Source organism: Strix uralensis, chromosome 3 (genome assembly GCF_047716275.1).
Source record: "Strix uralensis isolate ZFMK-TIS-50842 chromosome 3, bStrUra1, whole genome shotgun sequence".
NCBI classification, from domain to species: Eukaryota; Metazoa; Chordata; class Aves; order Strigiformes; family Strigidae; genus Strix; species Strix uralensis.
In genome coordinates, this window is record NC_133974.1 from 88656522 (window position 1) to 88672517 (window position 15996).

General features: G+C 40.9%; 2 protein-coding genes across 5 annotated transcripts in view; one reads left to right on the plus strand and one right to left on the minus strand.

The window, feature by feature from the left end:
• The window catches only part of SDCCAG8 (SHH signaling and ciliogenesis regulator SDCCAG8), a 121079-nt gene extending 118964 nt beyond the window's left edge, over nt 1-2115 (plus strand). For 2 of the 3 annotated variants that reach the window (XM_074863243.1, XM_074863245.1), the window contains one exon: nt 1788-2115. Coding sequence is in view for 1 of the 3 variants with exons in the window: in XM_074863241.1 (XP_074719342.1) it covers nt 1788-1808 (21 nt within the window). In the remaining 2 variants the exon portion in view is untranslated. The remainder of the gene's footprint in view (nt 1-1787) is intronic. The other variant, XM_074863241.1, reaches the window with a different exon arrangement.
• Nucleotides 2116-4313: 2198 nt separating this feature from the next.
• Nucleotides 4314-15996, minus strand: part of AKT3 (AKT serine/threonine kinase 3) — a 161159-nt gene continuing 149476 nt past the window's right edge. For both annotated transcript variants that reach the window (XM_074863247.1, XM_074863248.1), the window contains exons 13-14: nt 11417-11519; nt 4314-8514 (exon numbers count right to left, since the gene is read on the minus strand). In XM_074863247.1, the coding sequence (XP_074719348.1) occupies nt 8429-8514; nt 11417-11519 (189 nt within the window). In that variant the 3' untranslated portion in view covers nt 4314-8428. The remainder of the gene's footprint in view (nt 8515-11416; nt 11520-15996) is intronic.

Genomic DNA, 15996 nt, shown 5'->3' on the forward strand with positions numbered 1-15996 from the left:
GAGGGGAGCAGGGAGTGGTGGGAGGAACCTGGGCAGTTTGTGCTGCAGAGGTCTGCTCACTGAATACCAACGTGCTCTTGGGAGGAGGAGAAACTTAAAGACTGGGAAGGCCCCCTGCCCCTGGGTATCCCGTGACCAACTCATTTGCCAACTACCTGGACATTAGGAGTGACAGATTTGTGTCCGTTTAGTTAGAGAACTGCCCATCTCAAATGACTGCTTTAGCATCCAGGCTGTTGCAGAGTGGGGTACACTGAGACTCTGCCAGTATTTGCGCTTTATTTTTAAAGCAGTTGAGGCCAGGCTGTAGTTAGGGGGAGAAGTGCCTACTGCATCAATCAAGCTGAGGTTCAGCATCTCGCAAAGCATTAACACTGGGTAGCTGTGGTGACATGTAGGCACCCCAGTGCTCTGGGGGGGGGGGGGGCGGGGGGAAGAACAGGTCCCTGACTGCCTTACACGCGTACAGGCAGGGCTAGTGAAACGCTTTTTGTGGCTGTAGGTGACAAGAGGAGGAAGAGGACAGCTTCTGAGTTAGAGGCGCGTGTGACAGTATGACATTCCCAGGGTAGACATATTTTGAAGTTTGGTGGTACAAAATGCTACTGTCTGAAAAGGGCTGCCAAAAAAAGAAGGAGAATCTCTACCTTGGGGGTGCAGCTGGGCAGGCTCGCTTTAGGGAGGGGAGAGAGCAGCACATGAACAGGCCACGCTCTCAGCTGGGCCACCAAGGGCAGCTGCGCGGCAGAGGGAGGGGGTGGCGGGGGATGCTGTCAGCCGCCCACAACAGCAGCGACTGCCAGGAGACTTCTTCAGGAGCTGCGTGTTTGTGCAGGGAGGGGTTTGCCGCCTTAATCTCTGCCTGTATGCAAATGCTGGGGGTTACTGCAGCATGGAGGAGGTTGCCTTTGGCTGTCACTAACCGGGAATTTAAGCCGCAAGGCTTTCCAGGGCTGTAGTTAGCAGTTGGTGTTGGTGCATGGATTTGGGGGAAAAAAGTACCATGGTATTGTTTTTAATTAATTCTTTAATGAACTGCAGCTTCATAAATCTTCCTTTTTTAACTCAGCCCTAATTTCCTTACCAACTAGGGGGAAAAAAAAAAAACAAACCCCTTTAGTCCTCTAATGCAAAACCAGCCAAAGTAGAAAGTTCATTTTTATTTCTGAGGTCATTTACATCTCTTAAATTCAAATTTTAGAACTCCAGTGCCTTAATTCCAGGTAGCTCCCCCAGCTCCAACAGAGTTTGATGTCTCACTCTTATTCAGTCCTGAAGTGCTACTGAGAAAGCACAGACAGGAGCTATGCAAGAGCTTTGAAACTGCGAATTAGCCTTCCCACCAGGGCTTTTCTACCGGCCCCCAGGCAGCAGGTTCCTGTTTTGCTGCAGGTGCCCACCCCGTGCACACACTGTACAATTCACAGTAAACACTCTCTGGCACAAACCTGCCGCCTCCTTCTTGGAAAGGAGAAGGGGCAGGATCTTAGACGTGCCCCAAAACAAGAGCTCAGTTATTTACTGCTAAACATGAACGATGTCTAAAGCTCATGGAGATCCTGTTTTTCAGAAATCAAATAGCTCTTGTTCTTGCTACCTGTAAGGCTTGTGATCTTAGGAAGAGGCGCGGACAGCAGGCCGGCAGGAAGCGCAGCGCTTGTTTACATGGCATTAACCATCTCTGTGTTCCTCTTCTAAGAACTCACCCACAGCCTGAAGTGCCACAAATGAGAAACACAAGCAATGTGATACAGACTACTTACACTCCTGTCTCTTTCTTCTTTCAGGTCTGCTCTGCACCTGGCTGAAACTTGTCTGAGGCTCACCCAAAGACACCTCTGCAGAAAACAGGCACGCTCACTGGCTAATTTCAGCTGGTTTCTATTTGGTTTTAACTACAGAATCATAAATATTTTGAAGCCTTACCAGCCTACCAAACTTCCTAGGAAGACAGCTGAGACTCTTCTGAAAAGACAAGGCTTGTTTTAACAGCTATTATGTAGTGTGGACTTAAGTCATAATTTATATGATTTTTTATAAAATGTTTTTATGTATAATTGAACATAGATGTCTTATTTACAGATTGAAATACTAATAAATCTAATTGGATTCTTATTTTCCTCATTCTGTCCTTCTGAATTCAAGGGAAAGTGTGTGCACAGGGAGGAGGGAGAAGGGGACTGTTTTAAGTCCTGCACAAGCACCCTGTGCTCCTGTTCATAAACTCATTACCAGAATCTACCTGGGAACTTTATTTTTACAAGGTATTTGTCACTTTTTAGACAGAAGTGAGAGTCCCAACACCTACTTATCCATCAGAAGAGCGTTAAGAATGATTGAGAAATATCCCATATGACATGGAAGAATTCCCACGGAGCAGGTTTCCCTTCAAAACGTTCCCTGGATAAAGTCTTCAGGAGAAAGGAACCCTTAGTACAGATTTGCCTTTTAAGTCAACACTGGAGCAGCAATACTAGACTCTTGCACCAGCAAATATTTAGCAGTCTCGGGGATGGGCACCAGCTGAACCTGGCTTCAAATTATTGAACCCAAAACATTTGGAGGATACATTTGGAGGGCTTTTTTCTGGTCAACTGGACACTTGTGCTTTTAAAAGTTACTTTCCAAATACCAGACTGTTTCACAAAGTATTTACCTGAATCTTTTGCTAACTAGTGTAGGATTAAGTACATAAGAAAAAAGTTTCTACATTTATTATCTTCAGTGTAGTTGTAGAATTGCACTAGTAAAGAGGAAAAAAAGCACAAAGACCAGTTCCCCATTAATAAATCTACCTCAGCCAGCATGAACACATAAAATGCAACAAAAATAGGAGTAACACCACATGCAGTAAGTTACTGCTGTGGGACACAATCTTTCCTTCCCTTGTATTTTAAGAATTATTAGTGGTACAGCCCTAACATCAAAGTGTTTTTCCTCCCTATTTCAATTTCCTGCCATATTAAACTGCCAAACACATCTGATCACCTCCCTGAACTGCTTTGCCAATATGACAATAAAGATGCTTAAAATGGCCTCAGGTCTTTAGGGACAAGAAAACCTGATGAAGAAAAGTCCTCTCTAGTCGAACTCTGGGTTTTCCACAGTAATCAGGCTGACAATTTTTTAAGTGTCACTACTTTATAGATGGTTACACAGGTAAGAATATACATGTATAAATGTATGAATATGCAAACCTTTTTTAAAAAATGTATTTTTTATTATTCCACAGCATAAATCTGTGTTTAAATAGGAGAAAGTGCCTATAGGCTACGCGCGCAAAGGAACGCGGGCACCTGGTCCCAACACTTTGGCTTCACCGAGATCCTGGAGCTGCCGTGCCCCGGCCTGGGGCACGGCTGGACCCTCAACCTTTCTGGGCCTGCCTCACCTACCAGGCGGCTGCTGCCACCCCCCTGCACGTGCGTGCTCGGTTTCCACAAAGCATCCTGGGCTGCGAGTATGTGCAGCCAAAGGAGGTTTTCATACTCATCTCAGGCTGGGAGTCTAGAAGGAACCCATTTCCCTGGAGCAGGTACTCTACTTTGTAGCAATTAATTAGTCATTAAGCACAGACAAGACCGTGTCTACCTGGCTCATGTTTCCCCACCCCCACTTATATACTTGGGCACAAAACACTTTGTTCTGCAGAGTTAACAAGTGTCAGACCAGGCGATCAAACCCAGGAAATCCCCCGTCCGCAGCCAGAGCGTGATGCCGCGATGCGGGATGCACCCAACCGGACAGTCCTGCCGCTGCCGCAGCCGAGTCCCAGTCACGCCTCTCCTAGTACCTCTGAACTAACGGCTGGCTGCCTGTCTCATGCTCTTTCCTACTACAAGGTCGGGGAGAAAAAAAAAAAAAAAAGAAGGAAAAAAAGGAAAAAAAACCTGAGACCTGGGTGAAGCACCTCTATTCCAGGGAAGCGTTCAAGTCTGAGAACAGAGCAAAAAATCCCAGGTGACCAACTGCTTTCGGGACGCTCAGCCCTCCAGACCAGCTGGTTCCAACGGCCCTGGACCAGCTTGCGGGCTTCAAAGTGTCCCACTGCGAGGTGCCCTGCGAAGCCCACCTGCCCACTTTTTCCTCTCCTTACTCCAGCATATCCCCTAGCTATGGGCTGTGAGGCTATGAATTTCATGAGATGACAAATCACTTAAATCGTGGGTGTTCTGACAGGAACGTAGCCCTGTGTAATCGTTGCTTCAAAAGTGTAACCCAAATTTACTTTTACAAGTGACATACACCTCGTAGAGTTAACATGAACCACCTGTATGGGAACAGCCTCGTTCCAAAGCACAGATACATCTTGCTTAGTCATAAAAACTTTTTTTTTACAATACTGTAACTTAATAATTTACAAGCCGAAACTGATCACCCAGTATTTGAAATACGTCACAGCGAGTTACAGTTATCACTAGGACTTCACAGCAAATAAAACTCATAACTAAACATGCACAGATCATTATATATACAGTGATAAAAAAATAACGATGTACATTTTCTTGTAAGAAGAAATTAAGTAAATTCTTTGTGCATTTCAGGATTGAAACATCTAACCTATATAAAATTACTTTAAAATATGAAGTAAATATTTAACCCAAAACTTGAGAAATCTTTTGTAATCTGCAATATAGCCTTCTCATTTCAGTTTTTCTTTCTCTGACACAGAACAACTTAGGAATTTTATCCTCTAAGATATTTAATAGTAATGTGCAGATATAAAAAAATACGTCCTTTGTGGCAAGCTTGAACATATATATATATATATTTACAAACCTCCAGAACAAATTAGCATTAAAAAACACAGAAGTAGCAGATTGACATAGTGCTTTATTTAAGCTGTCTGTACGAAGGAAAATAATGTGCATCCCTATCATATACGTGTAAAAATACTAAGGATGTACAGTGTACAAAAACAGTTTCTTGTAGTTATTTCACATCCTTGTGGGTCATATACTTAAGGAAATAAACAGTTTAAGTATGACCAACAGTAATACGGTTTCTTGGGTTCATAGTCGTGTCTGCTTAATATCCTTAACCATATGACTAGATCTTGCATGGATCTAATGAAAGAACTAGCAAGGTCAAGAAATGTCACAAACTCTAAAGCTACAGGGAGGTAATTCAATTACCAATTTAGAGGTTTTTATTTAAATAAATACTTTACATTTCATGCTTGCCTGTAATGCACTACCAGGAGCAAGATAAGGAAATTCTACTGTAGACAGTACAAACAGTAGCAGCAAAGTGTGTACATTGAGGTGTAATATATAGACCCTGCAGTTAGTAAGGAAAGACCTTACTTTTGTACTCTAGGAGAAGCACATGGCCCCTGCAAGAACAGTCAGCTTTAAGAAGCCGCAAGTAAAGATGGAAAAAAATGTAAAACAATACTGGAATAAATGTTTTTTAAGCAACAGGAATGTACTGGAAGATGGATTAGTGTGGAAAGCGAAGCTGTGTGCAAAACTGCCAAAATCCAAACAGAAATGACCTATTTCCTCCGAGATGGCTGCAGTACAAGAGGGCATACTGTATGTCATGGAAGTCAGTACAAGCTGGAGCCAAAGTCTGAAATGTACTGTGCTCGAAAGGCTCGCCAGGGTAACCAGCCACCACCTCCTGTCCAAACCCGACCACAACTGCAAACAGCAAAAGAAGAGCTTCAAAAGTTTCCCTTGGCACCGCTTGCCCATTTGTCTTTCACCTGTTTCTAACACTGGTAAGAGAGAGAATCCCCCAACCCCAGGCAGCACCAAGCGGCTGCTGGGTCTTTCTGCAGCACAGACTTGATCTATGATGTTTTGGAAGGCAGACGATACAATGCAAAGTGAAGTCTTAAAAGATTTTCAGATAATTCACTGACAGATATTTACTGCAAACCGCACGCTAACTAGCTACGCGATGGTGAGCGAACCACAGGGCTTCTTCCGCACGCGAGGAACGGCTGGCCAGAGGCATGGCACCAGTTGGTCATTAGCTAGAGGTGCCCTAGGTCAAGAAACTTATTGCTATTACAAGCTGAAAACACAGGGGAAAAAACACAGGCATATAACACAGATTTTGAGTCACCATAGTTTTAGTAAGTACGAGGCCTTTGCAGAGAACTCATTAATGCCCGTCTATTAAGTACTCGGTTATTTCAGTCACTCACTCACTCACTCACCGTGTCAGTGTAGACACCTCTACGCTACCGGTGCAGAACAGAGCTGCAACGTATTTGCTGTGCACCTCTCTCTCCGTAGAGGGATAATCTCTACACGTGTTTAGTGTTACAAGGTGACAGAATGAGATCCTATGAAGTTAGAATACACATCATGATCTATTTCTGACTGATTATCCATCTGTTACTAAAGATAAAACACGAAACATGAAAAATTGTCTAAATTAGTCTGCATCTTTAGCTGCCTTGCTAAAATGCCCCCCTACCCCTTGACCGTCCCAGCACGTGCACTGCCAGCAGTGGGCTTCATGCTAGGGCACTCCACCTGCCACATCAAGAGGCTAAGGCATCTGCGTAGGAACATCTCGCCTTTCAGACTCATCTACTCATTCACACAGCGCAACCAGGAATACTCTGCGATATCACAGTCTTCGTGGGAGCTAACAAGATCCGAACGCAGAGATACTTCGCGTGATAATCCCATGGAGTCGGGGTTTTCAGATGCCGTTAGCAAGGGCACGTGCACGCTACCACTGCACTGCGCGATGTCCCGACTCCTAGCACCAAAGGGTTTATTATTAAGATTATCACTGCTGAAGATCAAAGCTAAAGTTTATGCACATGTTCTGTTAGATACAGATCTTCGGAAATGGAAAGACATTTTCCTATCAGTGGAGCGTTTCTCGTGATGTTTTGAGTTAAGTTCGGTCAATCAGGTACCACGGTTACACGTAACACGCTGGGTTTCGGGACTCTTTTGCTTGAGAATGGCTGATCCCAGAAATTTACTATTTTAATTATTAAAATAAAGTGCTTTTCTTGTAATCACTGTGGTCTCATTGCTCAAATGCAATTCCTTCATCTAGAACAGAAATTTTCTATTGTGCTGTCAGGCTCTTACATTACGTTTATCCTCAGTGAAGCACAAGATGTAGCTTTTTTGTCTGTTTTTAACCCTCTGGCACATGAAGTTGGAATTCCTCACCTCCATTGCCAAACAATTAAAAGACAGTATTTCATTCACAAAAATCTGATTCTAAGCAGTATGTACAATTTCAGAGCCTTGTTAAAATTTCCACATGGGAGAAAAGTGCATTATTCCCTTCAGCTTGTACAGTCCTTCCATATATTACAAAATTAACTGCTATAAGCCTGTTCTATCTAAGATGTAGCAGCATTTGCAAACATGACACATACAATCCTTATCTCTAAAAATAAATACTACCGCAGTATAACCAAAAAAAAAAAAAAAAAAAAAAAAAAAAAGAAAAAGAATATTCAGAGTTAAACACCTGGAGAAAAAGCTAATTCACAAACTCAAAATAAAAACGAGTAAGGCAAACACCTGTTTACCTTGGTGCACACATTTTGGTGAAAAGCAATACCATTATGCCTGTCTACATTCTTCAGCCATCAGAGGTGATGTATATCATGAAAGAAAAAGAAAAGCATGAGAAAGATGTTATCTGGTGCAAATTATAAGACCCCTTAAACAACTTCAACTGCTGCTTTTATGCCTTCATTTCTTGCATGTATAATGTTCAATTCTCCATGATTGCACATGAACCTGGAAGTTCTAAGTGGCAGGCTGGGTGAGCCCAGCCCTTCTGCTTCTTCTGTAGTATCCAACAGTAATTAAAAAATAATATATATATATATTTATATATATCAACAGTTTAAGTCCTTCTCTCAAACGTTTCCCAAACAAATTCCAGCCAGATGTTAATGACAGAGACCTGCTTCAAGTAATGATATGCCTAACAAAAACCTTGCATATGTACATCACCACCCCTACGTTTCCTTGTTCTAACCAGCACAAACAGATGCAAGAAAATGTTATAGACTAGTCTTTTTAGACTAATTACAATTTTGATTCATCTTCTGGAAGAAGATAAGCTGGACCAACACATTTTTTGTTTAGCCTCCACTGCGAGGAAAAATAGATGACTACTTGTGCACAAAGTGTACAATGCTGAAGTCAAGTCATCTACCTTCAAAGAAACTGTTAGTAACTTCTTGACGTTGCTATTACACTGAGACTGTGGGCAGCAGCAACAGCAGGAGAGCGTAGTAGAGAAAACCTCGTATTTCATGCAAACCAAAATGGATTTTAGATAGGTTTGGGAAAGAAACTTGTTCAATTTGGAATGGTCTCTGAAAGTGCCCCCGCTATCTTAAATAGTATCTAGTACTGGTGGTGATGTTCAGGAATCATTTTCAGTGATAAACCTAAGATGACAGTGAAGCAGCAGAACAAAAAAGTTATTCTCGTCCACTTGCAGAGTAGGAAAACTGGGGGAAATGCGGCCGCCTCTCATTGTCCATGCAGTCCATACCATCCTCGTCATCTGTAGTAAGGGAGAAGTTCAAAATGTCATTACATATGCAACAAAATTTTATTATTCACCTGACATGCTGTACATCTTTCAGGGTTCAATGCTGAAGTTAAAGGTGCAAGTTAAAGGAAGACTTCAGTCGTGTAAGCATATGCTCATACAGCAGAATGACGCTCACTGAAAGGATATCCTTTCAATAAGTCACCATTCTTTTCAGGGTGGGTTGGTTGGTTGGTTTGTTTTATCATGATTATCACCTCAGAACTTCAATCATTACTACCTGTTCTAGGCTAATCAAAACATGCCAGCACATCTGGCTTCTGATACCACAGAAGCTGACTGCTGATTGAAGCAGCCAGTTGTTATTGTTTCTTAAGCTGAGTTCAGGAAATCATAATCTTGCTATAGATATATTTAAATATTCCTCCATTTCAAAGGGAGTTAAAAGGAAAAACTGCTACAAAATGAACAATTCATGCAGGTTCTATGTGTTTCAATTCTCACATATTATTCTTTAGTAAACTATTTATTTTTACAGTATTTACTGGGATCAGAGGAAACACGGACTAAGCCAAATTCATAAATATTTTTATTTACTTAATTCCCACAGTGCCAATGGAAACCAGGCACCAGATGTTGCCTAACTCTAAGAATTTGGATCTGCATTCTCACATGGATGTTTCAACAGTGCTTATCCTTAAAGACTCCTATTGAAACTGTTATTCTAACAATGTATTTATATGCAACCTTTCAGAATTATGTATCTTTTGTATCCTCATATATTCTACATATAAAATCTAGAGTTAATGCAGGTTTGAGTAACTGCTACGATTAGGCTGCTTGACTTCAACAGTGCCTCTCAGTTCTGTAACTTCAAATACAATCTTCCTTTTACACTGTCAATTTAAATTAGGTTAATGTAGAGAGCTTGTTTGTTTTGCTATCAGTTTGATTACTGTATATACAAGATACAATTTCAACATTCACTTAGTGTGATTTGTAAAACTTTGGCATCTAAATAAGTGGCCTAAATGTTATGAAAATTATTTCTGTAACTATTAAAGATCTTTAGTTCAGCAGTAACTTTCTGATACGCACTTACCACCCCTCCATCCCTAAAACGCATTTTGCATAATCACATCAGGCAGGGGTGATACCATATTGTAGATAAAAATTTAAAAGAAAAATAATTAGAAACCATTTCCTGTTGCAAAAACCAGGAAAGGAAAACCGTATGTAGTCCTTGAGCCACTGCAGTTCGCTAAATATGGCAGCAGTTTTCCAGATCTACCTGGCATGAGTTAGTTGAGAATGGTCAGTGTTAGGTTAATGGTTGGACTAGGTGATCTTCAAGGTCTTTTCTAACCTAGATGATTCTGTGATTCTGAGAGAAAATTCACCTTTGTGCTGCTGGCGATGCTACTTATCGCAGTCTCAGGTGAAGCAGCCTGGCCAGCTCTCTGGGAGGGCTCCCCACGTCAGCAACGCTGCAGCTCATCTCTGCACTGCTGCTTATCATCACCTCCCATTTTATTATTCTTACGATTGGGGTGGGGTTTCAGCCCGTGCTAAGTTTCATGCGGCAGTAGCTGGACCATTACCAGCGGCCAAGACAGGTACTTTAGGTAGGTCGTCATTTCCCTGCATCGGTACCAATCACCTGCTCTGAATTCAATAAATTCAAACCTGAAGTCTTGGTAGCATGCACATATTTTGTATTGCTTCAACCTTCAATGGATAAATAGTCATTCTCATTCCACATGTGGACTTTCAAGAGATCAGGACTTTATGGTATTGAATAAACAGACTCCAACTTAATCCAAATTTCAGCAAAATTTGTTCAAATTACACATATGAACAAATTCTTATCAATATAGACAGGAGAAGAAAGCGTTATTTTTTTCACAGCAGGAAGACTTAAAATCACTTAAATGTCTGCATTGAAACACTAAAAATGCAAAATCCAGAAAATACTCCAGATCTATATACCAACAAAAACTGCAGCTAAACCTGGGAGTCCTAAAACACAAAAAAATCAGCTATGTCTATGAAAGGGTGATCAACCTTAGCTATAGCCTTTATTGTCTACCTTTGTGAGCCTCCTTTCCTATCCTCCAATAAAAAAAAAAAAAAAAATTCTCACTTTTAAAAAGGAAATTCATTCAAGAACTAAGCAGCAAGATTTTATCTGCTCTGGCTTGGCAAGTAACTCTGTTAAGCCCTAGCTTGGCCGATCAGATCATGAATCTTGTGTATAGCAGAAGATGCCAAAAATACAAACTGTGGTGAAATTACATTCAGTCTGACAAAGAAACTGTGCAAGGCCCGGTACAGCAGTTACATCTATATTAATACCTTCTCTAAGAGCTCTCCTGAAGCACAGGACTTGATAGAAGATTTCATTTTCAAGTAATTGGTATCTACACAAGAGACATTCACTTGTCTCTGGCAGCTCTTTTTTTTTTTTTTCCTTGTTTTGGTCTTCAGTGTAGTTTAAAATATGTCTAACTCACCAAACCTAGACAGCCCAAGCCACTAGCAGTGTCAACATGCTTAAAAGTAAGGTCCATGTTCCAAGTACTTTGCTCAACTGGGACCTTGACTGCCAACCAGCAAACATTTGAAGCTGGTGTTTTCTCTTATTTAAAAAGAAAAGAAAAGAAAAGAAAAGAAACCCAAAACAAACAAACAAACAAAACACACTAAAAATGCCCCAAAACCCAACCTGGAGTGATGTAATATTCTAAGCTTTGTGACTACTCCTTCTTTAAAAGAACACTGTCATTGAGGGTTACTCTTACACACTTCCATATGAAGATTTTTATAAGTAACAGTGAGAATAGCTTTCCCGTTCAAACAGAAAAAACCTTGCACTGATTATTTTTAAGTTATGCTTATGCATAATTTGACTTACATTTTTCAGGCGGTGTTATTGTAATAGTCTGAGCTGTAAATTCTTCATCAAAATACCTGGTGTCTGTCTCAGATGTCACTTGAGGTTTAAAAGGAGGTACAAGCTGAAAGAATCAAGAAACAAAATGAAATTACTATACCTGAAACCAGCCAAATCACTACCAGGAAAACAAGTTGTTCTTTTTCCCTACACTCCAGACCAAAGGAGTAGGTCCATGGAGAGGCAGCTGGGTCTCTAACTTCTAGTAAGAGATAGGAGCCATTAGAGTCAATCCCAAAAATATTAGTTCAGAATCTAGCTAATAGCACAACACAGCTAAATTCCAAGTATCACTCTCACACGACTTGCAGATAAATTGAACTGCATAAAGATAATTACCTAGAAAGTCTTCAGGCTATTCTAATTACCTGCATAGATGTCAGACAAAGGCCCCCCTAGGTACTTCACCACGATTGGGTCGTATAAACAGCTAAGGCAAAAAGGACTACACAGAGAGCACAGTAAGCACAATGCTTTTTTTCTTTTTTTTATCTTTAGAAGAAATTATGGGAATGTGAAAGTAAGTTTTATATTTGAATAAAGACCAGTTCATGCTTATGTGAGTTGCTGGACCTAATCCTGCCTGCTGCTTTCATGGTACAGTGTGGTATTTCCCAACAGCAAATCCCTAGTATTTGCTCACAGGCAGGACTTCCTCGCCCCTCTTTTGAGCCAGCCTTGCTATCCACCTTCTCCTCCAGAACAATCGCCTGTAGGCTGAAGATTTTAACTGGAATATCACACTGCATGGTGCCAGTCCAAAAGGATACAGCAGTATAGTATGTATGATATTGCAAAAGCGGGGAGGGGGGTTGTTGACAATGTTTTGGTTTGTACCTTGGAGCCCTTTGGTGTTATCTCCTCATATGCAGTTTAAAATACACACCCTGAAGATAGTGTATCAATTTCCCTTTCTATATAACAGGTTACATTACAGCTTGCTGATATTATCAGAGCTTGTGTGTGGTTTCACTAGTTTCATGTCATCTCTCTCTTCAACTCCAGAACACCAAACAATTAATTTGGTCATTTATTTCTTGTCCCACAGCAAAGGAAACAGAACTGCTGTGAAACCCCCTCCCCTCACCAAGTTCAATGCACTAGACAATCTATGACACACGATGTACATTGCAGAAACTCTTTAATGATAATTTTTTTAAAACAGTAAGAGTCTTCATTATTTTACTATGTTCCATGCACAAGACTTTTTTTTTTGTACAGCTTGGAGAGATCTGCATGAACTGGTGAATGTTAGAATGGGCTCTGGATCTCAGTGCTAACCAAAGGAGACTACATGATACACAAACAGAACCATCCAAACCCCAAAAAAGCTAGCTATTTACTATAGTCCCATGAGGACATGCAGGGAAACTATGTCCTGTGAGGACTATAGCTATCCTATGAGGACTAGAGTGCTGCACAACCAGCCAAAGAAAGAAGGCTTTCAACAAGATGATCTTCACAGTAGATCTCTATGCAGAAAATTATTAATTCCTAATACTTTACAGTTTGGAATGAGGCACAAAAGATTAAAATGTGGTAAAGTGCATAAATAGGGCACTTAAATGGCAAGACAACAAGAAAAAAAAAAGTAAACAAAAGTAAGTGTAGGTGCATACACTCACATAAGGCCTCTCTCCATCTTTTATTGCCATTACAAATGCACACACAAACTCCCATTGTTTCCAAATCCAGGATGAAAAGTGACACCCAGTTCTTTTCATGCTTTCCCTCTCACGTAGGATATACTACACTGACAGCCAGTAAAGTGAAAGCCACACTAGCTGCAGAAAGATACCTTCACTGTACTTTGCAATATGAGCACCACACCAGAATGCTGGGTGGTTCTTCGGATGTAGGGCCAGAGTCTGCTGCCATCCCTCTCAGGATACACCTACAAGTCCTTCAGCATTACCCTTCACTCAACAGTTTGACTCTTTTCTCCCTGCCACAGTTTCTTTGTCCTTTCAAGTATATACCAAGAGCTCTAACTTATCTGATCCAATCTTCAGTAACAGTCCAAGAAATTATTAAACAAAAACAAATATATCACTTGCACATAGTTAAACCGGTACAATAAATCTGATTAATACTTTTACAAAACAAAATTCAGTTTTCCCTTATATTTTCCTGAAGGGAAAACATACAACAGCAGAGGTGTATTTGAAGTAAAGCATTTAGGCATTATAGGATAAAAGATTAAGAAGCTAACATCTTTAAAATCAACATCAGAAGAATCTTCCAGGTATAAATCCAGTTACATCCTGTGTTTAAAAACAAAGTACAAATTCCTGCACTTTTATGAACATTATTTTTGTATGCGCCCCGGCCATCCCAATCAATTCTGCACATTAAAACAGATTTCCCAAGTTGTATGTCCCCCCAGTAAAGCAGCCAACACAAATCCTAAGCACAGAGTTACTCCAGTGGAACATCCCACACTGCCATTCTTCTCATTTTTCTGTCTCAGAGACTAACACTCAAAAAGTAAAAAAAAAAAAAAAAAAAAAAATTACATGAAGCCAAGTAACGTACTCTGCTCAAGGCAGGCCAAGTGACCACCACTGCACATCCTTAAAGACACTTAGACACTTGCACAGTTCTGAGCAACTGAAATAAACATTGGATAAATTCAGTATGAAAAAAATCCATTAGATAACAGATTTATAACAATTTTACTACTTCCCTGATTGGGATAATTTTTCCAGATCAGAAACACAAAATGCCATTTCACAAGAATTAAAACTTTTCATATGAAAATACAAGCTTAAGAAAAATGTTCTTTTTTCTCAAGTCAAGGACACGAAACAATGTCTTTCCAATGGTGCAGTACACATCTCCAGCAGAACAAACCACTCTTGCTATGAAGTAAACCAGAGACCTTTCATGCCACAACTACTATGTGATGAGAAGGAGAAAACAGTCACTCTGCAGGCTTTAACAACCACGATTTAGGTCAAAGTAGTTAATGAAAAACAAAAGGCAGGGCATGGTAAGATCATCATATATAGCAATGTATGGATCTGCAGCTGAAGAGGAAAAAAATAACGCATTAGCTGACAAGTTTCTTCCTCAAAAACTTACTGGCTACTTATTGGTTAACTCAGGGGTTTTTTTCCTTTTTTTTTTTTTTCTTTCCACAGAAATGAACAGGCCTCACTACAACTTTACATCACCACCTTGTTCTCTCCATTTATCTGAAATAGTAAAGGTTTTGAAAATAATTTGAAAACTTTATTTTAGGAAGAGAAGCACAGTACTAAATGACTCTTAAGGAACAAGTAATTACAACAATAATTTCACTCAGGTAAGAAAAGCACCATTAAAACAAAATTCATCAATCACAGCTGATGGAATGAAGTTGGTGCTCCAATGCAACGCTGCGTAGCTAAGCTTAATAGAAAACCGTTATCAATATCATCCAGTAAGTTAGCTGATGAAACTCCCAGTTATGGCAGAAGTTTAGCGGTCTAGGGAAGTGAGACAAGTAAAACACACAAAACTCCAGGCTGTAACCAGAACGGAGAAACCCAGCGCAAATTTATGTCACTGGTGTTTCAGGATTCATCCATCTTACAGCAGCACCTTTCATATCCCGGGCATTAAAAGCAGTTGGAAACTTCAGCAACTGCAACAACAAACCGTGCAGCCATGTGGCTCTCTCCAACAGCTTACACCAGTATTTATACAAGCTATACCCTCACATACATCAACCATCCCCTATAGCCTATGTGTCCTGGTTTAGCCAGGATAGGGTTAAGTTTCCCCAGCAGTGGGGGGGGAGCTCTAGCCGGGTTATTCAGATACCATGCGGACGTCACATCCTGGCGCGTCACATTTCCTGGCGCGGGAGTGCGGGGCGCGTGGTTTTGTACATCTGCTCCTCTCACTGCTGTATTTGGTAGCTATTTTGCTCTGTTCATTGCTATCACTATTACTGCTATTGTTATTGTTGTTGTTTGTTGTGTTGCTATTGCACTGTTGTATTAAACCTTTCCTTATTTCAGTCTTGGGGCTTTGTATTTCACTCCCTTTGTGGGGGAGGGGTAGCGGCCGCGTGGTCTCAGACCCCGGCAGGGGCTAAACCATTACACCTATGGAAAAGAGGAAACAGTAGCCAAGATTAAGATGCACAGATATAACTCAGCAGGAAGGTTTCTTAACTCTTTCCATACACTTTGCCTCCTTCCCTCACAGCAGCATTTCCAAGAGTGCAGTTGTGAGGACAGCCAGAATTTGGGATCCCTTCTTTCGACCTGCTCAACACCACCTACACCAAACCAACCATGGCTAAAGTCTTGTGGCTATCCCACTCCAGACTCCTGATCTGCCACCAAAGGCACACCTCCCCTTCCCTCAAGTAAATTCTTTCTCTGACCTTCACATAATTGTTGGGATTACTTGCAAGACACACATCCAGTTCTAATGGGAAAACCTCTAAAATAGTTATTGTGAAGAAATGAGGAACCAGCACACAGCTCGGGCATCACCTCCAGAAGAAAATGAGTGAAATGCAGTAAGAAACCCTTTCCTAGTAACAT